Source organism: Triturus cristatus, chromosome 8 (genome assembly GCF_964204655.1).
Source record: "Triturus cristatus chromosome 8, aTriCri1.1, whole genome shotgun sequence".
In the NCBI taxonomy this organism is placed as follows: Eukaryota; Metazoa; Chordata; class Amphibia; order Caudata; family Salamandridae; genus Triturus; species Triturus cristatus.
Window position 1 is genome coordinate 800,827,291 of NC_140591.1, and position 27,449 is coordinate 800,854,739.

The 27,449-nt window shown below is 44.7% G+C and overlaps 1 protein-coding gene across 1 annotated transcript in view; it reads left to right on the top strand.

Annotated features, from left to right (window-relative positions):
* DHRSX (dehydrogenase/reductase X-linked) overlaps positions 1-27,449 on the top strand; it is a 916,006-nt gene that overhangs the window by 766,924 nt on the left and 121,633 nt on the right. Inside the window, exon 6 of the mRNA XM_085622243.1 lies at positions 1,818-2,025. Within this exon, the coding sequence (XP_085478369.1) occupies positions 1,818-2,025 (208 nt within the window). The remainder of the gene's footprint in view (positions 1-1,817; positions 2,026-27,449) is intronic.

Below are 27,449 nucleotides of genomic sequence, written 5' to 3' on the forward strand. Positions count from 1 at the left end.
GCGGATCATCTGATTTTACATCAACTTTTTGCATTGCACCTGCAATCTGAATAGTAGAGTCCTGTTTAGTTTCCCAATTCCTGACTGATCAGCAGTCTCACTGACTCCATCCCACGCTGTGTCAAGTGAGGGACTGCTGCTTCTTCTCATTGGCTGATCTAAGGTCAGCCTTCAAAAGGAGGCAGCAGTCCTAACCCTCCTGGGACCTTCGAGGATTCACTCCCAAACTGCAGTGCAGGTAAGTTTTATGTTTTTGAATGTTTGGTGCACGCGTGTGTGTGTATATATGAAGGGATTAATTTTGTAGCGTCCTCCCCAGCCCGGCAGCAGTTAAATGACATGCCACACTCGGAGCTCTGGATTGAACATCTTTGTTCCTCTGCATACAATCACACACAACACTCTGATTGCATTATGACCATTAATGACCACACCTTAACACCTCCCACAAGTTACGTAATTCCTCTATTGACTCCGCTCAGAGCCGCAAGGGTCCCCAGCGCACATAGTCTCACAACGCTAGAAATTTGTTAGTGAATGTTGTGAATGGGTGTGTGCATGTGTAGATGCATGGGTGTGAGTGTGTATGTGTACGTGTGTGGCTCGCCTGCCTCATCCCTGCTAAAATTACCAGCTGCCACTGCTGCTTACATTGGCATTTGGACCACTGGTGGGCCTGTTGTTAGATAGGCTGAGATGATGTACACAAATTAGGCAAACTACTTGCAGTGTTGGTGCTTGCTGATACACCTGAGCATCCCACTCGCCTACAGGTATGTCTGTAATTTTCACACAAACACATGTGCCAATCATGCTTGGTTGTGAACATTCCACCATGTAACTGTGTTACATCCTGATGGTGTTCATGCATATGTGAGTTTCATACATTCATTAACTATCTTACCCCTAATATGGGTTATCTGGGTATCATAGCCATATTGAGGGGGCATCTTCCTGTAGTCACACACTAAAAAGTAGATATTTTAATCAACATCCAGTGGTCTATGTATGGCCACCTTTCAATTGTGACCTGACTCAATATTGTTTAAAATTATATAAAGGCTCGGGGAGGGAAAGATACATTCATTTTGGCAAAACATATAGAGTTGTATGGAAGTTTTTTTTAAATGAGTACATTCTCTTAGTAGCAAGCGCTAATCGGCCTTCTAAATTTCTGAGTGCCTGCATCAAAATACATACGCTAAATTCATGATCAATGTTACTCTGATAATATATTAGCAACATTTGTCTTAATGTAAAGGGTGGGGCCACATATAAATGATAACAGAGGCTAGTAAGTATCGAATTAAAAAAAACAAGAGTACATAACAGAAACATGACTTAATCCCCTTCGGATTGAAATACACCTAAATAAAGCCAGCAAATAACTGTTAACTTTCTGGAACTGAACTTAATAAGCTTGGATATGCCCTGCAGTCATCACCCCGTGGTGTTCTCTTACCTCATCAACAGAACAGTGCCGGCAGGCATACCTAGAAAGCCCTTGAGTAGCTACCACGTAAGCCACCATGGCTAATGTACACTGTTTATATATCATTCAACCTCTATGCAGGGGGTGACCTCACGCAGTGTGGTTGTGGCCTCTTATGACCCAAGTGACGTGGGAAAACATTGCTGAACTGCCCCTTTAAGAAGTACAAGGCTACACCAAAAGCGCATTTGCAATGTCAAGCCGTTATATGTTTCTTCTTTTTATTTTATCTCCATTGATAAGACTATTAATTTCTGTTAGTGTGTCTGCTCTGTTTCGGCCACTCTTTGACGTTATTCTTTTTTCTTTCTCAAATTTTGAACAGTTCTTGTTATTCCCCCCATGGAGCCTATGCCATGAGCAAGCTTGCCCTTGTTCTGTTCACCTACCACTTACAACATCATCTCATGGCAGAAGGAAGTTACGTGACTGCTAACGTGGTAGACCCAGGAGTGGTAAACACTAACCTATACCGAAATGTCTTCTGGGCTGGAAGAGTGGTCAAATGGATGACAGCCTGGTTGTTTTTCAAGGTTTGTGACTAGTCTTTCAGTAAATCAACAACTCTATGTATATGCTGCATAGTGCATGGGAAAAGTGACTTGATCTGTGTGTGTAACTTACTAGAGCTATAAATGTTTGTGGCCTGATAAGTTGTGATAATGACCTTGCCTAGTAGTCGGGGGATAAAGAGACACCACTTACTGAATAGATAGTATCAACATAGATTAAGAAGGAGAGATGGTAGAGACTGGGATTTCAGACTCTCACAGGTTTCGGAGGGATGATAAGTTGTCAAAATGTGAAGGTGTGTATGACAGACTCCAAACGATTACTGTTCCCACAAAATGACAGAACTTTTTGAGCTGGGCAACCATACAATGTCTTAACTTTAATAAGAAGTTAGAGACTTCCCAGAAGTGTGCATGTAGAGCTATATCAATTGACATTTCCATTTTTAGGCCTGTTTTCTTAAGCATGTGGATTGTCTGCAGGTTAATATTTGTGCCCCCATTTTTTGCTCCCCCATATATAATGCTGCACCTTGGTTCTTTTTTCCCACCAACCGAAGAGGACAGAAACCTGGAACATTTTCCTGAATCATATTGGAAGATAGTTTGCACACACCAATGTTTTGTATCTGCCTTGTATGTGTTTAAGACATGCATGTGCAAATATATGTTGTTAAGCACCGTGCTGAAAACCTGTACTGTTGGTGGAATTTTTATTGTATAGAATAACTGATGCTCTAAGACTAGTTCAATTAAAGTTTCTGTGGTTGTCATTGTAGACTAAGGTCTTAAACATAAGGGAATCCTTCACTCTAAATTATGAAGCCTTCTATTAGCTAAAAAAGAACTTGGCACTGGACAAACATCTATGTTGGCAAGGGTTAATGGCACCTGTCTAGAGGGCTCTGCCATCAAAGTAAGCCTCACACATGTGCAAAAGTGAGATCAGTGCATTAAGTTTAAGATATGCTAATGCTAGTAATCTAGAACTTATTTTTAACAACTTCAAAATTTCTTTATGCAATGGTGTGTTTGTTTTAGAGCACTTTCGCTGGTTTTTGGTTTGATCACAGTATTTTGAGAAAAGAGAGGAAGTGTCAAACACAACTGTAGAAAGTGCAGCGGAAGGAGTGCAGTCAAAGGAATTTAAGTTGTCTAGAACATACATTTTGGAACACTTGCTACAAAAAAACTACTTCGACAAAAGAAAGGTGACCACATTTCTAAGTCACCCCTGTTAGAAATTGGGTTGGTGGTTGTCTGGGGTATTAACCCAAGTAAAGGAGCAACCACAGCCCTAGTCAGTGTAAGTAACTGGCAAACCCTAAATTAATTTGTGCTCACCCTCTGGTAACTTGGACAAGAGCAGTCAGGCTTAAATTTAGAGGCAATGTGTAAATTATTTGTGCAACACTTCGAACAGTAAAGACACCACACAAAAAGATCCACACCAGGTTAGAAACATAGAGCTTAACTTAATATATAAAACAAGACCAAACCGACAAAAATCCAATTAGTAGAACAAGAGAAATTGAATTTCAAATATTTTAAGTAAAATAGCGCCTAGAAGCAAATAGCGCTATTGGAGCTATCTGGTTGCGCACAAGCAATGAAGCATGGGCAGGCTACAGGGACCCAGTTAGTCCCTCTGAACAATGTACCTTAAATCCTCGTTGCGGATCGGTGCGTGGATCCGCTTTGAAGATGTGTCACTCAGCAGAGGCTTGGTTGGTTTCAAGATGCAACAAGCCTCTGGTGCAAGGTCCTGATGCATCGACGTCAAGGATCCTGTTGACAGGGCTTGCGATTCGAAGTCCAATGTCGAGGATGCGAGGTGCAGCATAGGCGATGCATAGGTCCCATTGAGCTGTGAAGCTGCAATACAGAGTTTCTCCGTCGTTGTTGAGGCTGCCGTCGACAAGGGCTGTGCGGAGATTACACCAGGAAAGGCATCACGCAGTGGTGGTTCCGAAGGCGATGCATCGGTCCTAGATGCAGGAGGATGCGGCAATGCAAGTCTTTTGCAATGGGTCCAATCCACGCAACAGCGACGATGCATCGCTTCTGTTCGGGGATGCACTGCTCAGCCAAGGAGATACATTGGTTCCGCTGGAAAGCACCTTCAATCCACAGGACTGGAGTAGCACCATTTGGCAGGGTAGACCCACGAATGGCAGAGTCCAGGTGTAGGGGGTGGAAGTCTTTTATGTCCCTGAGACTTCAGATCAGGAGGCCAGCCATCTAGCCCTTGGAGTTACTCTGGGTTCTGGGGTCAAGTGATGCAGATCCAGTCAGCACAACAAAGCAGGAGTTAAACAAAGCAGCAGTCCATTAGAGTGTCAGTCCTTCAGCAGCACAGCAGGCCTTCTTCCTGGCAGAGTATCCACTGGTCCAGAAATGTACTGAAATGTTGGAGTCTGAGGTTCAGTGCCTATACCCAGAGGTGCCTTTGAAGTGGGGTAGACTTGAAAGACATACCTTTGAAGTTCACAGAGGTCACAGAGGTCCTCCCTTCCTGCCCTGGCTCCAGACTCACTACAGGGTGGTATGCAGCTCTTTGTGGGTGGAAAGGGCACAGCCTATTCAGGTGTAAGTGAGGCTGGGTCCAGCTGCTCCCTCCCTTCCTGCCAGGATGGCCCATCAAGTCACACCAAAGCTGCCATTGTGTGTAGCTGTCTAAGGGGAATACTCAAAGCCCAGCTATCACCCCCCCCCACCCCCAGGAACATGTGATCAGAGACAGGAAGCTGGCGCCACTGGCCAAAGTAAGAAAATGCCAGCTTTCTAAAATTGACATTTTCACAATTGCAATTTAAAATCAGACTTCACCATAAGTTTGGGGTTTATATTGTAATTCCAGAGACACCAGACTTGAAGGGTTTCTCTCTTCCCAATTGTGAATTACACTTATAAAATGGAATAAGGTAACCCGACTTTTATCTTACGGAAGAGTTAGGCCTTACAGTACTGAAAAACGAATTTGAGAACTTTTCACTTCTTTACATTTAAAACATAAAAGTACACGTCCTCCCTTTTAAATACATTGCACCCTGCCCCCTGGGTTCTGCAGGGCCTACCTTAGGGTGATTTAATATGTATAAAAAGGGAAGGTTTGGGCCTGGCCAAAGGATTATTTTGCCAGGTCGAAATGTCAGTGTGACTACACACATAAACTCTGTAATGGCAGGCCTGAGACATGGTTAAGGGCTACTTAAGTGGGTGGCGCAATCAGTCCTGCAGGCCCACTAGTAGCATTTAAATTACAGGCCCTGGGCACATGTAGTACCACTTTACTAGGGACTTACAGGTAAATTAAATATGTCAGTAGGGTATAAGCAATGTTACCATGTTTTAAGGCGATAGCACCAGCACTTTTTTCACTGGTTAACAGTGGTAGAGTGCTCAGAGTCTTAAGGCCAGTAAAAATGATTTCAGCAATAGGTAGGAGGAGGAAGGTAAAAGGTTTGGGGTTGACCCTGCAGAAAGGGCCATATCCAACAACCCTCTCTCCCCTCAATACTATATTTGTTATTTTTGAATTAAGGAAGAGAAATAACTCTTTCTTTTACTACTTCTGGAAGCAATTTAAATAAAAGAAAAAATATTTACAATTGAGGGCAAGTTAATCAGCAGCTCGCCATAATGTGTCCAAGCATAATCAACGTATGCAGAAAAGTAGTCTCATATGCCAATTACAGCCCCAACAGCCCAGGTGCAGCCACATATGCGCATTGCAGCTCTATTATTTGTGAGCACTAGCATCACATGTCCAGTGCATCCGCTCAAAGAATAAACATGACCTAGACTGCCCAGTGCGCCCTCCAACGTGCAGATATGGACTGAAATGTAAAATGCAACTCCCCCATCGCCCTGCACTGGTATGACCTTAAATGCTCAGTGGAGTCTCCCATATGCAAGTAAGGGCCTCGTATGTCCTGCGTACTCCCCCTTACCTTAAGTAAGGCTTTTAATTCCCAGTACAGCATTTTTTGCACAGGTTTAATTTTCAAGTGGCCTGTGCAATGCCTTCAGTGCTCAATGCATTTCTGAGAACAGAGTAGGACATTTTGGCAGTGCATCATATTTCGGTTCTAGCTTTATTTTCCTAATGTATTTCTAGTCGAAATGGCTTAATTCCAGCAAGGAAACTCCCAGAATCACGGATTAGTTCAATAAAACCAGAGAACTGGGAAAGTGTTGGTCAGTCAGTAAGAAGTGACCAGGCACGTTTAGTAGAAACATAAAAGTGGCAGGTGGAAAAAGTCAAAGTAAGGGAAAATGCCAGAATGTGAGAGGTGATGAAAGCTCTACCATTATTGACGATAGCACACACTGCAGCCGACCTCAGGTGCATGCAGGGAATGTTCTAGCCCGTGCAGCTTCCGCCCCCATTCACCAGAAGCCCCACCCCAAGGCTTCTTCGCTTGTAGCCACTGCTGTTTCCATGGCCGGCCTCTAATGGTTCTGACCCAGCTGCTTCCTGTCTGCACTGGAGGCTCCAGTGGAGACGTGTGGCTCAATGATTAGAGCGGCAGACCCTGATGCAGAGGTCTAGCCTGGGACCAGGGTTCAATTCCCCGCCTCGGCGGGTCTTGGGCTCAAAAATTCCACAGACCTGATAATTTTCGCCTCGGTGCCTATTCCAATCATGGAGTCCCACTCTGCAACTCTGGGCAATAGCTTGCTTAATCTCCACAACGGCCTCCACAACGCTAAGGATGCCTGGCCTCCACCTTGGGGGTGCCCAGGAGTGGACGCCTCACAGGGAAAGCCAGGATGGGTTCCACAGCGGTATTCGTACAAGCGCCTTGAGACCCTTGCAGGTGAGTAGTGCGCTATACAAGTATCAAATTTACATTTTACATTTACAGGAACAGACATGTCAGCACACAGCATCTGGCTGAAGAGCTAAACACCAGAGACATTAGCTGTCTATTTACAGGTTCTACAGACTGTTCTACAGTGAAGCTGCTGGAATATTCAAGTGCTTTATACTCTGCCACAGTACTCTGAGCAAATCAAGTCTTTGCTTTTCTGAAACAATGGATGCACAAAAGACAACCATGTGTGCCTATGCAAGGAGTGTCTGATGCTGCGTGTAAATTACTACACCTCAGTCCGTTATAGCTCATTAAACCCTAGATTCAACAAAAACGAAATTCCACACAAACAGTTGATATTATAGTATAATAGCAAAAGATTGGTGTTATGTTTTTTTCGGGCTGTTGCCCTCATATGCCATCGTATTTCCATTATATGTACATGTTTCTGTAATATTCCAGTGTATGCAAATATTCTTGGGTTCCAATATTAATATAATACTCGCATTTTCCAAACTACCTGTGAGGGGTGCTACTCAGCTTAGAAAAGAATGCTCAGTATCCCGCAGAGACTGTGCATTGTTCTTGGTGTTCATCTAGACCAGGGTTCTCCAAAGTCGGTCCTGGAGAGCGGATCCAAGCCAGATTTTTGAGACAAATTCATTTATCCAAATGGGGATATGCTAAAAATCTGGCAGAGATCCGGCCCTCCTTTGGAGAAGCCTGATCTAGACGCTACGCCCATTGACAGCTGCACATTGTCCTTGTTACAGATTCTGTATGCTCAGACAGCATTTTACCTGCAGGTGACAGATATATCCTAATACTAGGTTTGCACATCATCCCAGTAAACCACGTTGCCACTTGCGCTTCTTCCACACTGCCACAGTGCACAGCATGCCTCTGACAGGGCTTGAAGCAATGACAACACAGGACTAAAGAACTGCAACAACCTCGTATACAGACCATCTCACTGCTGTTTAGTCGCACACTCAAAAAGCACCACCATATGTCTATGAAGAGGTGGGGAGACTACCAATTCTTCATTTAATGAGTTTATGTTTCCAAGATTGTTTCCTGTATTTTAAGTAAAGCTGAACTTTGTTTATTGGGCCAAGTTGTCAAAGGATTTTGGATATGTAAACCTGACCAACATATGAAAATAGGCTTTTTTGCTAGCAGAAATACACCTTGATTTCTACTTTTGTTAGATGGTTTTGCACCTGTAAAAGGATATAGTCAAACATAGGTTTTCATGTGACTAAATCAACGAGTAGTGGTGAGGAAATGAGAAGTGAGTGTTGTAAGACAGGAATGTCTTGTAGGTTTCAGAATACCTGCAAGTTTACAGGTTTGTGGGTATTCACAAACATGTTACAATTCCTTTCGATTCCCTAAAAGGGTAGTATTTTAATCCTGTCATTGGGAAGAATAATGGTATACGCTCCCAAAACTGATGAGGATGTAGAGGAACGATTTTTTCATGGGGAAAACCAAAGTTAGCAAGTGCATCTACTCTGATGTTGCCAATTTTCTCATGGAAGATTAGAGACGTATATTTGTACATGAAGAAATTCAATTGACAATTATTTTCCAGTAGTAAACTTAAAAACTTTAGATTGTCGCAGGTTTCCAGGTGTACAACTAATCTATTTGAATCCCATTAAGTGATAAATTTGAACCCATGTAAAGGTGTAACACTTAGGAATAACCTGAACTGGGTGAAATAAGCTAAGAGGAGCAAACCTGGGTGAAATAGTGGGGTAGCATTGAACAGGCAATGAACACCTCAGAAATGACAATGAGCAAGAGCGCTGCGTTTGTGCTGTTGCACAGTACAATTTCAATGCAGCAATATGATTTCTCACAGATTCTTGCTATAATGTCTTACCTCCACCTCTGCCAATGTCTCTTTTATTTCTATCCCCAATTCTCATGTCTTCAGAAACAATTTGCCCTTAGCGTATTGCCCAATCTCTCACTCTCTTAATGAACATCTCAGTTTCACTCTAGATCTCACCTGCACTCCTCTTTTATCTCCTTCTTAGTTTCTTCTCTACCAACTCTTCATCTTTCATTTGCATGTCTATCTTTCCCAGGTTTTCTTACTTCCCCTGTCCGTCACTCTTTTATCTCTGCAAAGTTTCACTTTTAACCTCGCTTTTGTCATCTAATTGTATCAATCTCTTCAATTTTTCGGATCTTTCAAATGTACTTCTGATTCTAATATCTTGTGCTTTATCATCTCACATCCACTGCTCTTTTACCCTCTCCTAGATCTCGTCTTTTATACCACACCTTTACTTCTTAATCTTTGACTTCTTCTAAAGCCTATTCTCATATCTGTATCTTCTGATATTCTTTTCTTCCCACCACTCTGATTCATATAATTTATGTCTCCCGATTTGCCTCTTACCACCAACTCCATCAGACTCAATCTCTCTCCTCTATCTTTTGCACTTACCTCAATTGCACCCACTTTCCTTCTCATGTTTATCTCTATATTTCTCCCATTTTTCTTTCATCTGCACATCATTGTCTCAACTCCATTCAATGCATGCAGTCTCTATTTAATTTTCATCCATATCGTTCACCACAAATTCTTTTCGGCTTTATCCTTCTCATTTGCTTTCATCAATCAGTGTCTCTTTCACCCGATCTCTACCTCTCTAATCGTATTTACATTTCTCTCAGTTTCACAACTACTTTCACCCCACCTCTTTCATTCTTTGACCCGTTCTCTTTAAGAGTTCACTTTCCTAAAACGTTCTCATTTTTCATATGCTCACCCATGTTTCTGCCTTTGTCTATCTTTCTGCATTCCTATTTCCCCTTTTTCGTCTTATCTTTCTCTTCCCCAGTTTTCCCTTTAGGCCAGATAAGTTGTCTAACTCTTCTCCCTTTCCATTTGCATACTTCCTATCTATGCCCCAATCACAGTCATCTACCTTTTCTCTCCCATGTGTGCACTCATACTGTTACATCCGTGTCCACCCTCTCTTACTCTTTATCAACCTTGCACCGTATAGCTCCCTCCTCTCTCTTTTGCTGTCTGCTTCTTGCACTCTCATATTCCCACTCCTGGTCTCCCTCTCACGGTATCCTTCTCATGTTTTTTTTCTCCACTCTTTCATTTTCTCCCACAGGCTTTCTTTTCTGTACCTTTCTCTATCCATTTTCTTTATTCTCCCTCTTTGCCATTTCTTTTCTCTTGATACATTGTTATGTCCCATTTATTTTTCTCTCTCTCTGTGTTTTTCGTCGTGGTCCTTTATTTCTTTTTCCTTTCTCAAGCCCCACGTTTTGTTCTTTTTCTCTGTTCCATCCCTTTGCCTTCCCTTCAATTCCATGGTCTTTTTCATATGATCTAATTCGATGAGAGACAATAATTTTGTTTCTTTCTCGTTCTAGTTTGTGTCTCCATTTCTTTTTCTCGCTTTTACACCGTATTTTTCTTTTCCAATCCTCTTCTCTTTTGCCACCCACTTTCTTTTCAATACCTTTCATTTCCATGTTCTCTTTCTGTCCCTATATTGTTGCCTTTATCTCCTTTCTTATGCTTTGCCTTAAGTTTTCTCTACCTTTTCCATTTTCTTACTTTTTCACCCTGATGAATCCGTTGCTCTACATCTACTCACCTCTGTTGTGTCAATATCTTCCCCATATAAGTTATGCTGCTTTTAAAGAGTGCTGAGATCGGAGTTGAGTGGGAGCCATGGGGATTATTTCACCCTTTGTAATAGGATATAATAGAAAAGGCAGCAACAGGGCACATTTCCATCCTAGAAAACAGTTGGAAAATAAGCAACAGCAGTGCAATCTCTCTTTCCATTGAACATGCCAAAAGCGGAGAAAATCTCACAAAACAGAAACACCTTAGGCAGCACCTAGCTGGGAACTAAGTGAACACCTTAATCTGGCCCCAACATGTAGGACATCTTCAGCAAGCACTGAGGTGTTATCCTACAGCCCTTCGTAAGGTGGCATTTAAAGATCTTCTTTATAAATTTAAAATCAAAACTACGCGACATAGATTTCAAACTGATTTTGGTCAAAAAGGTTCTAAACTGCTGAAGGCAATACAAAGACCCGAGGCTAGTTCCAAGTTTCATGTGTATATTCAACAACTTTGTGAAATGTGCCTGGAACCACTCCTTAAAAGCAACAATTGAAATTGGAATCAGTTGTACTACTCAATATTCACCCCTACAATATTGTGGTGCAAGAATATTGAGGGCAGAATATCAAGGGGAAATTATATAAAAGTAGGCATGTTTTCAAAAATCACTTAATCTTTTTCAATCTGACAGTCTTTAGCTTTCAGGTGTGAATAGCAGAATACAGTGATAGTGGTGTCCCTGTCCTCCATACCTGGAACAGGCTGCATCTGGCTGTTTACCCCACCTGTGACCTGGTGCCGCTGCGCCTACTGCCCTAATGATAATTGTTCCCCAATACTGCATGACAGGAGCAGGCTTCAGTTGGCGCCTCATCCCCCTGTGCTCCAGTGCCACTGTACCTGCTAAACTACTAATAGCTACAACAAGATTGGGCAACCCAATACACCCTTGGAGGCTTGGGTAAATTACAATAATAAGTAAATGTGCTTACAAGGGAATTTGTTTATCTCTAGATTTGCATACGATTCTCATATGTACATGGAGTCCTAAATAGTGACTTCAAACAAAAAATTTGGGGAGTTAAACATCTATAATTTCAACATGAATAAATGAAAAACTAGAACAAGATGGATGTATACTTTTTCTGAAAAACATACATTTATACAGAAAAATTCATTAAGGGTACATGAAATATAAATCTCAAGTTTACAAAAGTGAAATGAGTGAAATATTGTTATACACTAATCAGTTTCTCATTGACACTTTTGTCAACACCTATTCCATATTTTTAACAACACGAACAGCATTGTAGAAGATGCCATGAGTTTTGTTTACACAATTCATTTGTTTAAGGAATTAGGTTAGCATGTTGACGTTTCGGTCTATCTGTTCTCATCTTTTTAACCATCTTCAGGACGAGATTTCTATATTGTGAACAGAAGAATAATCCAATAAATTATGTGTATAAATGAAGTGTTGATGATTGAAGAACGTTAAACACCTGTGAAGAGGAAAACACCTGTGAAGAGATATGTATTGAGGCATGATAATGTCTTTTATGCCATATACTGCCCAAGCACGTTTATCTAAGCGTCCATATACATGGAGGCAGGACTATGCAATTTACAATTTACGCCTAAACTGATATACAATGCTATTTACGTCTGCACACTGCTCAACTATGTTTTCCCTCCCTTTCAAAAAAAAAATCCATATTAAACCTATATACATTTAGGCATTAATGTAATTTTACGCTTTTATACTGCCTAAACACGTCTCTTTTTTACAATAAAATTAGGTGCCAATTAAATGCTAATTTGGTTTCTTTCCAATAGATTCTATTCAAATACTCAGCCTGCTGCCTTTTAATCATCAGATTAGATTTATGAGAAAAAGAAAGTAAGTTAAGTTACTTTTTGGACATGAGGTTATTAGTTAGCCCTTCACTATATAATTTCAATTCCACACACAGGTTGGTGAATATCTCTTGTTAGTCTATAAATCTCCAACACATTTTGATTTAGATCCTTGGTATTTCACTTATTTTAGGGTTACTTTAATCCAAATCTGAAAATCACTTTAGTCATTCTTCACTTTTTTTTCTCTTCATGGGTGTTTTTCTCTTCACTGGTGTTTAACTTAATTAAATCATCAACACTTTATTTATACGCATAATTTATTGGATTATTATATTCATACTTTGCGTGAAGTGCAAAACTTTGGTTACAGTCTGTGGCTCGGCAGTGTCTGCTAAATTCAGTTGTTGGGATCAGAAACTGTCATAGGTAGCAAATGGGGGAAGTATCTGAGTAAGACAGAACTCTTTATGGGTGTCTTTGATGGAGATACAGTTCTTTTGTGGCATTATGTGCAAAGAGCAATGCTTCTGGTTGGGAGCTTATCTGGAACTCAGTGTAATGGGAAGGTCCATGGAGTCGTCATTAGTGTGATGTGCAGTTCTTTAGGGATGGCGATACCAGTGTGTGGAGGTTAACTGAGTGAGCAATGATGTAACAACATGCAGTGTAGATCACTGAAGACACTTCTCTTGGGGCAGGCACCTGGATAAGTAGTGTACTGTAGGTTCTGTATAGCACTTACTAGCCCTGTGTGGGGCACAGAAGCGCCTTACCCACACAGCGAGCAAGCTACACCATGTAGGGTGTGTGGTTGGGAGGGTGTTTTTGATTTGAGTCAACATGGAGAAAGTTTTCAAGACATGCGTGATGATCACCGAGGTGTGATTATTGTGTTATGGGATGCCGCGCCTGGCTGTGTGTAAGGATAAGGGTATGTGAGAGATAGATGCACAAATTATAATTGTAATAAGAGACTAATGATCTTATACACAGGGGCAATGGAATGCTGTGTACCCATACACCAAAAAAGGAGGTAATTAAAGAAGTCCCAGTAATCCATATGGCAGCCATTGAAGAATGAGGACGAGTGATGAAATCTGCACAGCCAAACTTTAAAGTTGACCAAAGTTTGCTTTATTATTGGGACAGGATAAACTAAAAATAGCATTTCCCCCAATCCGCTTCAGTTTTTAATCTAATAGTAGGTGCTTCATGAAAAACTAATGCATCCATGCCTTTACCATCTACTTGCAATCAACATCCACAACACAGCAACCTCTCCTCTTGCTAGTTGACTATATGCTTGAACTTTTACACTGTACATCACTCTTCAGCTTTTTGTCTGTTTGTGCTATAGAAATACCATATACATACATACACGTACGCTTGCAAGACATATTGTTTAGTTACAGGGGGCTTAGAGGCCGCTCATTGCTTGGTTTCATTGTCACTCTCATTTGTTTGCTTCTCACAGGTTGGAGCATGTGGCATTCACTTCCAATTCTTGTGTTTATCCCTCCCTAGAGCATGGCCCAAATGCTTATAACCTCCCACTGCTCCCTTAATTGGGTGTTACATTTTTCTTTTTATGTAAGCACGCAACTGGAGTGTATGTCTTTACCTACAGTCTCCCTCATATACTCATCCTCAGTTTCGCTTTGGGTCTCCCCACCATCCATGCCACTTTGCCCTCCGTGTTACTTGCCCTCCCTGCTGTCCTTGTTATTGCTTGCCCCCAGCCACTATCCGTATTGTTGCTCTCCCTTCCACGATTCCCCATCCCACCCACTGTTGCTTGTTCCCACCCACTGCCAATGTTTTTGCTCTCCATCCCACCGCACCAGCTGTCCATGTTGTTGCTTTCTCCTACCCACTCTCCATATTGTTGCTCACTCACCCACCACATCCGTGGTGTTGTTGCTCAACCTTCTACCCCACTCACTGTTATTTTCTCTCCCTCTCCAACCTTCTACCACCATGCTGCCTCCCACCCTCACACAGCTATAAATAAAAAATCGAACTATGACATGGCTAGTGCAGGTCGCCTCATAATGCTTTCCCCTCACACCCTCTGTCACTGTTGCCCCATACGCCTTCCCTCCGTGTTGACTCCTGCCCCCACTCAATAAAAACCACTATGACGTGGCCTGTGCTGACAAACATCCCAGCGTTTTTTTTTTCACTATCAGCTGTGCTGCTCTACATTGCTATAAACACCGGCGCAGACAATAGGTCGCTTGGCTTTGCCAATACTTTTTTTTAAAGTCATGCGATACAGCAGCCGCACTGTTATACAAAATAGCTAAACATTCAAAAAGCCAATAGCCCTTGTCTCGTAGACGAGGCCTATTGGCTTTGTGAAAGCTTTTCCTACCATACTTTGGTGCCCTACATCTCACTTTAAATGAATGTGGTCCTGAGCATAGTGCAAACATTTTAAAATGACACGTTAGACAGTGTATCTGTGGTATTTACTACCAAACTGATTACGGCTTGTTAGGAGGCAGATTATTCTTTTGTGGGGTAGACGCATACTGAGACACCATTGATGACATTAAATGTATATATGCAATAAAAATATCATAATAATTCTTACCTGTATTGATCCATAGGTAGACCTACCAATTTATGAGGAGAAGATTACTTTAATGTATTTTAGGACCTCATTATGAGGTGTTTAGAAAAACCAGAGCAGATATACCACATCTAAGATAATCAATATAGGAAGGTGTGGTATTTACGAGGTGGTAGATTAACACACTATCATGGGATATAATGTGTGCAATCAGGAATTGTAGCGGAAATCGGTATTTGCTCACCAATTTCAATCGTTTTTTCCTATATTTAGGGCAGTTTTTCCCCCATACATAGTCTTCCAGGTTTTTAGTGGCGAAATGTATTCATAGCAAAAACATAATCTACAGTTTTACCATATATCTCACGATCCCAATGTGAGTAGAAACTCCTCTTAACATGAAATTATACTTACAGGCACATGCATCATCATAGGGTTTTGCGATTCCTTAATAGCGATTATTAAGGAATCGCAATTAAGGAATAGCAAAACCCTATGCATGTAGGAATCGCTAAAGAAATAGCGATTCCCACAAATTCTTTAATTGCGACTAGCAAATTGCGAGTCGCAATTAAGGAATGTCTTCCCATTCATTCCTATGGGCCTCCAGGCCCATAGGAATGAATTAGAGATTGCGGGAGCAATTTGCGAGTACCAGTAGGTACACGCAAATTGCTCCCGCAATTTCGATGGTGCAAGGGTGTCAAAATGACACCCTATTGCACCCATGTATGTTCACTCTGCACAAATGTTGCATACACACATGCTCTAAGGGCATATGTGTGGGCAACATGAAACTTATTAAAATGCAAATAAGTGTATTCTTCTAAGTTTTCGCAAATTACCATGAGGTCCAGCCTCATGGTAATTTGCTCACGCTAATAGCGAAATCGCTATTTTGGAAACTGTAATGCATTGCATTTAAGGAATCTCAATTAGGGATTCCTTAAATGCAATCGCTATTTAAGAAATCACAATAATTTGCGATTTCTTAAATTGCGAGTGGCAAGTTGTTTCATGCATCGCAATAGCTATTTTTGCGATCGCAAACGGCCGATTTATGCGATTCGCGCCGTTTGCGATCGCAAATAGCTTTGATGCATGTGCCTGATAATGTTTTCAATTTAGGGCAAACGTATGAATATCCCCAAGATTGAAGGAAAGATGACACTGAAAACGAGTGGTTTTAGCAGGAATTTAAATGAAGTAATTCCACGTGTTAAACGACTTACGGGGCTCCTTTAAATGTTACAAGTGCCGCCACCATCTTGAAAGATACTGGGAGAGGGTTTGATTCCTCCTTCTCTCCACTCTTCCTTTTATCTCGCCCTCGGTTGCCGTACGATACCACAGAGAAGCAAATGAATCAGGATTTCTGTCCAGTGCCGCAGGGGCCGAACAGTATCACATTTGCCGTTCAAAGGGAGGCACTTGGTCCCTTCGGGCAGTCGCAGTGACAGCAGACAATGTGAGGTGACAGAAGGCAGCTCGGAAGCACACATTAACTCGAGCGGTGCAGAGGCCTACAAATTAAATAGGGCAGCCCAAGGCAGGCGCACATCAGCATCAAGTACGGTGACATCAGACGAATATTTTCCTGTGACACTTGATGACTTTTCATATCCAAAGTCAAAACCGGAGAGGGAATCCATGAAGAAATCAGAGCTGTCCACGTTTGTTTCAGAGGAACACTTGTCACAGATCTGGGGCATACCGCAGGCCCCTGCAGCCCTGCGGGGTACGGGGCCACCAACCTTACAGGGCCCCTAACAGTTCAAGGGGGCCCATTCAGCCTAAGGTCAATGAATATCTGTGTGATGTGACTGACTCATGGGCTCCACATCACATTCTGCAGAGGGGCCCACCACTGTGTAACGGCGTTGCCGCAGACGCATTCCAGTTGTAACCTCACAATATAACCTTTTAGGGGAATTAGGATGGAGGGAAGAGATCTAGCATGTCTGAAAAAGTGTCACAATGGACTTGCATCTGCGATTTGCTTGAAATTGATCTTGTTTATTTCTGACTTCCAAGTGTTTGTTGATCAAGATTTAATTAAAAGATACCGCCACTCTGGTAAGTATGATAAATAAAAGCAGGGCTTATGTTATCGTGACTTGTAAAGCGCGCGATTACCAAGTAGGTGTCCTGGCGCTATGAGGAAAACGGCAAAAAACGCTATCAATGTCCCGCAGTTTATGGAGAATAAGGGGCATATTTACAATGGAAGTGACAGAGCGCGATGTTAGCCTCCTTGGCTTAACACCACAGTCCGCCACTTCTGAAACGCAGGGCTGCACCATATTTACAGCAATATTGTGTAAACCTGCGTTTCCCCCTCCGTTGGTGCTAAATTTAGCTGCCTAGCGCCAATGCAGGCACCCTTGCACCATAATGAAAGGGTGTCTGCGTTGCTGGGGATGATTGTTTATTTGCAGGAAGGTGTCCATTTCCTGCACAAAAACAATCTTTAAATGGTGTTTTGTGGTTTCTATGTGTGCTGCCTAATGCAGCACACATAGAAGGTACAAAACACCATTTTTTTAAATGATTGTTTATGTGCAGTAAGGGACACCTTCCTGCAATTAAACAATCAATGGCCTTTTTCTGTTTCTATGAGTGCTGCACAGCACACATGGAAACAGCAAAAACGAGGAGAAATCAAACATTTCTCCTCGTATCGCCAGGGTAAGACAGGTTTTCCCTGGTCTTAATTTTGGCGCTGCCCCATATTTACAAGGGGCTGTCCCATATTTAATCCACCCTTGTAATATGGGGGAGCATCAAAATCAATGGGTGTCGCGGTGAACGCCCACAGTAACACCCATTGCCTTCCCCTTTCACGCTAAGTATAGCATGAAAGGGTGGCTTATTTACTAGGCAGCGTTAAGCCAAATTAAGTGACTTAACGCTGCCTTGTAAATAAGGTGAAGCCTCTATCGCCATCACAATGTCCAAAAAAGTGATGTTGGGGTGGCGATAGAGGCTTGTAAATATGTTCCAAGGGCCAGATGTATCAATATAGGATTTTGCGACTCCTTAATAGCGATTTTTTGCGAATCGCTATTAATGACTCGCAAAATGGAATGTATGTAGGAATCTCAATAATAATTGCGATTTCTTAATATTCCTTGATTCGCAATCAAAGAATACCTTCCCTTTCATTCCTATGGGCCTAGAGGCCCATAGGAATGAATGGGAAGACATTCGCAATTTGCGAGTACCCATTAGGTACTCGCAAATTGCGAATGCATTTTCAAGGATGCAAGGGTGTCCAAAGGACACCCTGTTGCACTCCTGAAATATGTATGTGTACACATGTGGCGCACATACATGCCCTGTATGTGCGCCACATGGCACTTTGAAAAATGCAAAAAAGTGAATTTTTCAAAGAAATCACAAATTACCACCAACTTGAAGTTGGTGATAATTTGCTATTTCTTAGGGCAAAATCGCACAATTTGGGTGCTTCCTGCATTGCATTTAAGGAATCGCAATTTGCGATTCCTTAAATGCATTCGCAAAATAGGGAATCGCAAAATTTGTGATTCCATATATTGCAAGGGCCTTTTGGGATGTTACATCCCAAAAGTCTTTTTCCCATTCGCAAACGGGCCGATTCTGAGAATTGGCCCGTTTGCGAACGGGAAAACCATTGATACATCTGGCCCTATGTCTGTTAGTCTCAAACTAACCACTCTCAAACTAACACTCACCCACTCTCCCATTGCATTCACACACTTGCTCTGCACTTTCAGCAAATCTAGGCAGGCTTTGAATGCAGGCAAATAACTTTAATTAATACCTGGCTTGTAAGTCTTCTAAATAGTGAAACCACTAATAAGCAATTCAGACAGTGCATAAACAGGCCAAGAAATTGGAAATAAATAAATAAATCATGGAAAGTGGGATGGGCAGCAGGAAGAGTAGTGGGACATGGAGCACGTTTTGAAGCATGGGTAGGGGAAATGAAAAGAGCTTGGGAAAAAGTGCATGCACTGTGCAGCTGCCGGGCCCTCTGAAAAAAAAGTAATAAATCACAGAGAACTGGAGACGGGGGGGGGGGGGGGAATCAAAAGAGTAGCAGGGGAGGGAAGCAATAAAACATATACCCTTCCATAGCGTGCTGATTATAAAATAAAAAAAAAGAGTCCCCTCTATCCTGTCAAGGACTGGACAGAGAAAGGTCTGTTCAGTACCCATCTAGGCTGTCCAAGGAAAGGATGACTCCTCCAGGTAGGCACTTTGGCACCCAGCCTAAAATAATATTTAAAAGCTGCCCAGTTTTGCGTTTGGAGGGTCACAGTGAGGAGGAAAGGGAAACATCTTTCAGTATGCAGTGTTAACCACACAGTGCCTTCATCACACAGCTTTTACCATTCATGCATTTGTACGCATGCTTATTTTGGTGTTTTTACCACGCATACCTTTACCATGCATGGTAGTTAGTATATATGTGTGTGATATATATATATATATATATATATATATATATATATATATATATATATATATATATATATATATATATATTACCTACTGGCGGTCACCAGTAGGTAGTTATAGTTAGGACCTTGTTTCTATTCAAAAAGCATTTTTTCTTTGCCCAATAACTTTGGCGCCGGTTGATGAATCTTCGCAAAATTTTCAAAACTATTGGGGCGCTCCGGTCAGCTCCTATATTGAAAGTTTCAGGGTGATTTGGCAAGCGGGGGCCGAAAAAAAGGGGGGTCCTAAAACGTGTTTTCTCCATGTTAATTCCCATAGGAAACTTTAGACACAGCTACAGCCCGAACTGCTGAACGGAATTACACCAAATTTGGCACAAAGGTAGCCTTTGGCTCGAGAAGGGACCTTTTTTTAAAATGGTGTAAATCCGTTCAGTAGTTGCTGAGAAAATCAAAAAATAAAAGTTTCGATATTTAGAGGCACGGAGGATCCGCGGACCATCCCGACCGCGAGCTTTATTCTGATTGGCTGTCACCACTCCAAACCAGGAAGTGTTGGCAGCCTCGAGGCACACGAAAACAGGGAAACAAAGGCGTAAAACAAGAAAAGGGGGCAGGGTAGAAACACCCTGACCCCCTAGGCCTGCTTAAGGGGTCCCACAAGGACACCCAGGGCCAAAAAAAGCATTTAAAAAAAACAGCAAAAGTCGCGGAGGATCCGCGGATCCTGTCACAAAAATAAAAAAAACAAAGCGCAGGCTTATCATTTAACCCCCGGGTGGGCCAGGCCCCGGGGGCAGAGAAAAAAGTGTAGGGGGATCCCACCGCCACCTCCCCGGGGCCTGATTAATTAGTTGCGGGGGGCACGCAGCCCCTCCGCAGCCCAGGGGACCGCCACCCCTGGGGCTTTTAAAAAAAAAAAAAACACCTGTGTGGGGGGCTTGAGCCCCCCACACGCCCCGGGGACCACCACCTCCCTGGGGCTTTGCCAATGGTGGGAGGTGGACCACGCGGCCCCCCTCCTGGAGCCTGTGATGGCTCTGGGGACCGCCACCCCCCAGGGCCAGCTCCTGCAGTGTCCCGGGGTGCCCACCCCCGGGACACTGCTGTTTGCTATGGCTCCCGCCCTGGCATAGCAAACTGTGGTTTGGGTTTTGGAAGAGAGGGCAGGAAACCTGCTCCCTCTTCCAAAACCCAAGCCACATTGCTTTTCCAAACGGGGAGCTGCATGTCAGCAGATTCCCCATGTGGAAAAGCAATGCCGGCTCCTGCAGGACGTGGGGAGCCGGTAGAGACCGTGGGGGAATTGGGGCTCCCCCCACAGTCCCCAATGAGAGGCCAGGCCCCGGGGGATGGGGTCCCCGGGGCCAGAAGTGGCCATGGAGGGGGCCACGCGGCCCACACTCCCCCATAATAAAATAAAAAAAATGTTTAAACACGCAAAGGCCGGCACCGGGGGATGGGGTCCCCGGGGCCATAAATGGCTTGAGGAGGGGGGCCACGCAGCCCCCCTCCAAATAAATGTATTACAGAAAAACACTGGCCATGCCCCGGGGAATGGGGTCCCCAGGGCCCATAAAATAGAAAAGGAAGGGGGGCCACACAGCCCCCCTTCTTAAAAAAGATTTTAAAAAAAGAAAGACACGATGGTGCTGGAGCCCCGCCCCTCTCAGCAACACTCTGCAAACGCAACCTGTGGCATGTTTTAAGTTGGGGAATTAATTCCCCTTCAATACTGGCTGTCCCTGGGGGCTAACTAGGCCACCAGGTACCTCCAGTAAGCGCCACAGGGCTGCAGAGTGGTGGTCCAGGCCACGCCTCTTTTTACACCTCTCTGCAATGCAGCTCTGTGGAGCTTATTACAGGTACCTGGTGGGTTAGTTGGACCCCAGGGACCTTCAGGATTCAAGGGGACTTTATCCCCCAACTTAAAATGCACCATGGGGTGCGTTTGCACAGTGGTGAAGGGAGGGGGCGGGGCCTGAGGTGACATGTGTGCAAATATGCCCTGTGGCACGTTTTAAGTTGGGGATTAATTCCCCTTCAATCCTGAGGGCCCCCGGGGGCCAACTAGCCCAACAGGTACCTCCAGTAAGAGCCATAGACCTGCATTGCATAGAGGTGGTCCAGGCAAAGCCCCTTTTTACACCTCTCTGCAACACAGCTCTGTGGCGCTTACTGGAGGTACCTGGTGGGCTAGTTGGACCCCAGGGACCCTCAGAATTCAAGGGGACTTAATCCCCCAACTGAAAACGTGCCACCGGGTGTGTTTACACAGTAGTGAAGGGAGGGGGCGTGGCCTGAGGTGACGTGTGCAAACACGCCCTATGACGTGTTTTAAGTTGGGGAATTAATTCCCCTTCAACCCTGAGGGGCCCTGGGGGCCAACTAGCCCACCAGGTACCTCCAGTAAGCGCCACAGGTCTGCGTTGCAGAGAGGTGGCCCAGGCCACATCCCTTTTCACACCTCTCTGCAACGCAGCTCTGTGGCACTTACTGGAGGTACTTGGAGGGCTAGTTGGACCCCAGGGACCCTCAGGGTTCAAGGGGACTTAATCCCCCAACTTACAACGCGCCAGGGGGCGTGTTTGCAGAGTGGTAGAGAAAGGGGACATGGCCTTTGTCTACCTCTCACCAATCCCACTGCGTGGGGCTTACTGGAGGTAAATGGTAGGCTAGTTGACCCCTAAAGGACCCCCAGCAGTGAAGGAGACTTCAATCCCCATCCAGGAGCGTGCCAGAGAGTGCGTTTGTAGAGTGGTGGGCAAAGTGGGCATGGCCTGGTACGAGTACATAACAATGCTGCTGTGTGGAACTGACTGGAGGTAATAGTTTGTTAAGTTGGCCCCCAAGGATGTCCTTGGGGGCCAACTACCTCTCTTGTTACCTACAGTAAGTCCCACACAGTGGGTTTGCTAAGACGTCTTCGGAGGCCATGGCCCCCTTTCTCTACCACTCTGCAAACGGGCCTCGGGGCAGACTATGGGATGGGGGATGAAGTCCAATTTAGTCCTGAGGGACTTTGGGGGCCAAGAATCCCTCCTGGTACCTCCTGTAAGTCCTACGCAGCGGATTTCCTGAGCATTGGTTGGACGCCCAGCACCCTTTCTCCACCACTCTGCAAACACGGCTATTAGTTAAAGTAGCATATTTCTGCTCCTCTGGCTTAGAGGTAATTTTAATCACCCTGCCCTATTATATACTAGGGGCTTACAGAGGAGGCCAAGGTAATCACAGGGGTACCCCAACGCATAGTGTTCCCTAGTGTATGTAGGTGTTTTCACTGTATTCTAAGTGTCTTTTAGCATAGCACTGGCTCTAAGCCTGGTTAGTCAGAGTCAGTTACCAACTGTACCCGTCAGAAAAAGTTGTGGGTACAGGATGATTTTGCAACAAGGCCTCTTTTTGCTCCTCTGTTGGTTCTTTCTGCACATGTCTTGCTTCTTCCTGCACTTTCCTTCATCTTTGTGGACTTCTGTTGCTTTTTTCTGCATTTCTTTTGCTTCTTTCTGTGTGTTTTTTCTTTTTTCTTCACATGTCCTACCTCTGTGGGCATAGTTAGAAACTAGCATTGAAAAAACCTTTGAACTTCACTGAAAAAAACATAGGTTTCAGGCACGTTATAGTTAGAAATTAGCATTTAAAAAACTTTTGAAATTCACTGAAAACCATAGGTTTCAGGCACGTTATAGTTTGAAATTAGCATTTAAAAAACCTTAGAAATTCACTGAAAAAACTATAGGTTTCAGGGGCGTTATAGTTAGTTGGACATTTCACTCGTACAAAACCATAGAAATGCCCCCGTTATAGTTAGTTCAGCTAACTATAACTCGCGCCCCTGCAATGCACTGCTGATGACGTCACATATTACATCACTCATGACATGGTCAGTGACATCACTCATGACATCACTGATGACATCTCAAATGACATCACTGATGACATCATTCTTGTGATAGCGTGGCAGACCTCCTCTCACCTTAATATAACCTTTGATACACACACTCTAAAATACAAAATACCATTTTCAAAACAATGGACAAACCAATACCAGTTACAACATACCCATTCACTAATTCCAAGATCTACACACACATCCACTCATTCACCAAAAGTCCTATACAGTCACTCAGACATGCACTCACTCATCATATGTACTCATACACCTATACATGCACTTACATACCGCCACTCATCCATAGAGTTACTCACACACATAGTCACACATGCAAAGAAAGTATCAAACATCCATTTACTTGCGTATACAGTTATACACACACCACCGCACTTACTGCTACAGAAACTAACACATACTTACTCTCTTAAACAATCACTTATAGAAACACATACTCATTTATACAGGTACTCTTCCAATCTCTCACTCTCACATATACTCACTTACATACACCAATACTCACATATACTAGTTTAAAACATATGTAGTTACTCATAAAGACACTACTGAGACAGTCATTCACTCACCTACACACCCATACACACACTCATCCACCCATACAGTCCTGCACACATGCTGTCTTCAACACATACAAACTGTCTCACTTATTCATGCATCTGTGCACAAAGTAATACCCCCAACAAACCACACAGACACTCAGACACTCATACTGATACTCAAAAAAACAACTAATAACCCATATAGACACTCATGTAGCTACTCACCAACTCATGCTGACTTTTATACACAAAGTGAGAGACTAATACAGATATTTTCACATTTAAAGATTACTCACTAACCCATGTATTCACTAAGATACACTTAATCACTCAGTTATGCAATCAGTTTCACACAAACAAAATCATCCATTTAGACACTTATATACCCACTTATTCTTCCATCGACCAAGACATATACATATATAAAACATATTTAAACACAAATTCACTGGATGAGGTTATCAGTGATGTCATTTGAGATGTCATCAGTGATGTCATGAGTGATGTCACTGACCATGTCATGAGTGATGTAATATGTGAGGTCATCAGCAGTGCATTGCGGGGGCGCAAGTTATAGTTAGCTGAACTAACTATAACAGGGGAATTTCTATGGTTTTGTACGAGTGAAATGTCCAACTAACTATAATGCCCCTGAAACCTGTGGCATGATTTGCCCCAGAGATCCCATCCCCCGGGGCATGGTCAACTTTTTAAAATCCCCGGTGGCTGTTTTAAGTTGGGAGAATAAGTACCCTTGAATCCTGAGGGTCCCTAGGGGTAAATTAGCCCACTAGGTACCTCCAGTAAGCGCTGTTGCAGAGAGGAGTAAAAAGGGGCACGGCCTGCACCCCCTCTCAGCAACGCAGCGCAGTGGCGCTTACTGGAAGCACCTGGTGGGCTAGTTAGACCCCAGGGGCCCTCAGGATTGAAGGGGAATTATTTCCCCAAATTAAAAGGCGCCACAGGGCGTGTTTGCACACGTCACCTCAGGCCCCGTCCCCTCCCTTCACAACTGTGTAAATGCGCTCTGTGGCCGTTCTAAGTTGAGAGATTAAGTCCCCTTGAATCCTAAGGGTCCCTAGAGTCAAACTAGCCCACTAGGGACCTCCAGTAAGTGCCACAGAGCTGCAATGCAGAGAGGTGTAAAAAGGGGCGTGGCCTCTGAACACCTGTCTGCAACGCAGCTCCCTAGTGCATACTGGAGATACCTGTTGGGCTGGTTGGCCCTCAGGGACCCTCAGGCGTGGCCTGATGTGACATGTCTGTAAACACGCCCTGTGGTACGTTTTAAGTTGGAGAATTAACTCCCCTTGAATCCTGAGGGTCCCTGGGGTGCAACTAGCCCATCAGCTACCTCCATTAAGCGCCACAGAGCTGCGTTGCAGAGAGGTGTAAAAAGGGGCGTGGCCTCAGAACACCTCTCTGCAACGCAGCCCCCTGGTGCATACTGGAGGTTCCTGGTGGGCTAGTTGGCCCCCAGGGACCCCCAGTATTCAAGGGGGATTCGTCCCCCATCTGCAAACGCACCAGGGGGCGTGTTTGCAGAGTGCAGCAAAGAGGGAAGTGGCCTCCAGCACGATCCCTTTTTTTTTTTTTTAAGAAGGTGGCTGTGTGGCCCCCCTTGTTTTTCTAATTTATTGGCCCTGGAGACCCCATCCCCCAGGGCCTGACACCTTTTTTTTTTTTTAAATTTGGAAGGGGGCCACGTGGCCCCCCTCTCGAGGCCTTAATCGGCCCCGGGGACACCATCCCCCGGGGCATGGCCTTTATTTTTTTTTTATCTTTTGGAGGGGGGCTGTATTGCCACCCTCCTCTGGCCACCTATGGGCCCGGAGACCTCCTCCCCCGGGGCCGGACTTTGTTTTTTTATTATTTTATTTAATTTTGGGGAGGGGGCCACGTGGACCTCCTCCCGGGCCACTTGTAGCACAGGGACCCCATCCCCCAGGGTTTGCCCTCTCTGTTTGGGACCGTGGGGGGGTCCGCAATCCCCCCACGATCCCGCCGGCTCCCCACATCCCTCGGGAGCCGGCATTGCTTTTCCCCAGCCCCGGGGACTGCCACCCCCTGGGGCTTTATGTAAGTATGTGGGGGGCTCACAGCCCTCCCAGCCCCGGGGACCGCCACCCCTCGGGGCTACAAAAATGAATGGCAGGGGGGGCTCAAAGGCTCCTCCAAGCCGCGGGGACCGCCGGGGACCACCACCCCCCGGGGCTTTCTAAATTGGTGGGAGGGGGGCTGTGCGGCTTTCCCTGGAGCCAATGATGGCCCTGGGGACCGCCACCCCCCAGGGCTGGCTCCTGCAGTGTCCCAGGGTGCCCACCCCCAGGACACTGCTGTTTGCTATGGCAGGGCGGGAGCTGCTGCCATAGCAAACTTTGTTTGAATTTTGAAAGAGAGAGCAGGGAAACCTGCTCTCTCTTTCAAAATTCAAACCAAATTGCTTTTCCACACGGGGAGCTGCATGTTAGCAGCTCTCCATATGGAAAAGCAATGCTGGCTCCCGCAGGAGGCGGGGAGCCATCGGGACCGTGGGGGAATTGGGGACCCCCCCACGGCCCGCAACGGAGAGGGCCAGCCCCGGGGGATGGGGTCCCTGGTGCTATTAGTGGCCCGGGAGGGGGGCCACGCAGCCCCCCTCCCCCCAAATAATACAAAATAAATAAAAATTAAAAAATTAGAAAGGCAGGCCCTGGGGGATGGGGTCCCGGGGCCTTTAGTCGCCAGAGGAGGGGGGCAACATAGCCCCCCTCCAAAAAAATATAATTTAAAAAAAAAGCCAATGCCTGGGGATAGGGTCAGGCTGGTTAAGGCCTCGGGAGGGGGGCCACCTTCCCAAAATGTATTTTTTTTTTTTAAATTAGGGGGCAGGCCTTGGGGGATGGGGTCCCCAGGGCCCAAAAATAATGCAGCCCCCCTTTAAAAAAAGGAAATACCGGCATCGTGCCGGAGGCCACGCCCCCTCGTTTCAGCACTCTGCAAAAGCCCCCCCTGGCACGTTTGCGGATGGGGAACGAATTCCCCTTGAATACTGGGGGTCCCTGGGGGCCAAATAGCCCACCAGGAACCTCCAGTATGCGCCAGGGGGCTGCGTTGCAGAGAGGTGTTCTGAGGCCATGCCCCTTTTTACAGCTCTCTGCAACGCAGCTCTGTGGTGCTTAATGGAGGTACCTGGTGGGCTAGTTGACCGCTAGGGACCCTCAGGATTGAGGAGGAATTAATTCCCCAACTTAATTCGCGTCACAGGGTGTGTTTACAGACATGTCACTTCAGGCCACGCCTCCTTCCTTCACCACAGTGCAAACGCACCCAGTGGCGCGTTTTAAGTTGGGGGATTAACTCTCTTTTAATAGTGAGGGTCCCTGAGGGCCAACTAGTTCAAAAGGTATCTCCAGTATGTGCCTGGGAGCTGCGTAGCAGACAGGTGTTCAGAGGCCACGCCCCTTTTTACACCTCTCTGGAACGCAGCTCTGTGGCGCTTACTGGAGGTACCTAGTGGGGTAGTTTGACCCTAGGGACCGTTAGGATTCAAGGGGACTTAATCTCCCAACTTAAAACGGCCACAGGGAATGTTAACACAGTGGGAAAGGGAGGGGACGGGGCCTGAGGTGACGTGTGCAAACACGCCCTATGGCGCGTTTTAAGTTGGGGAAATAATTCCCCTTCAA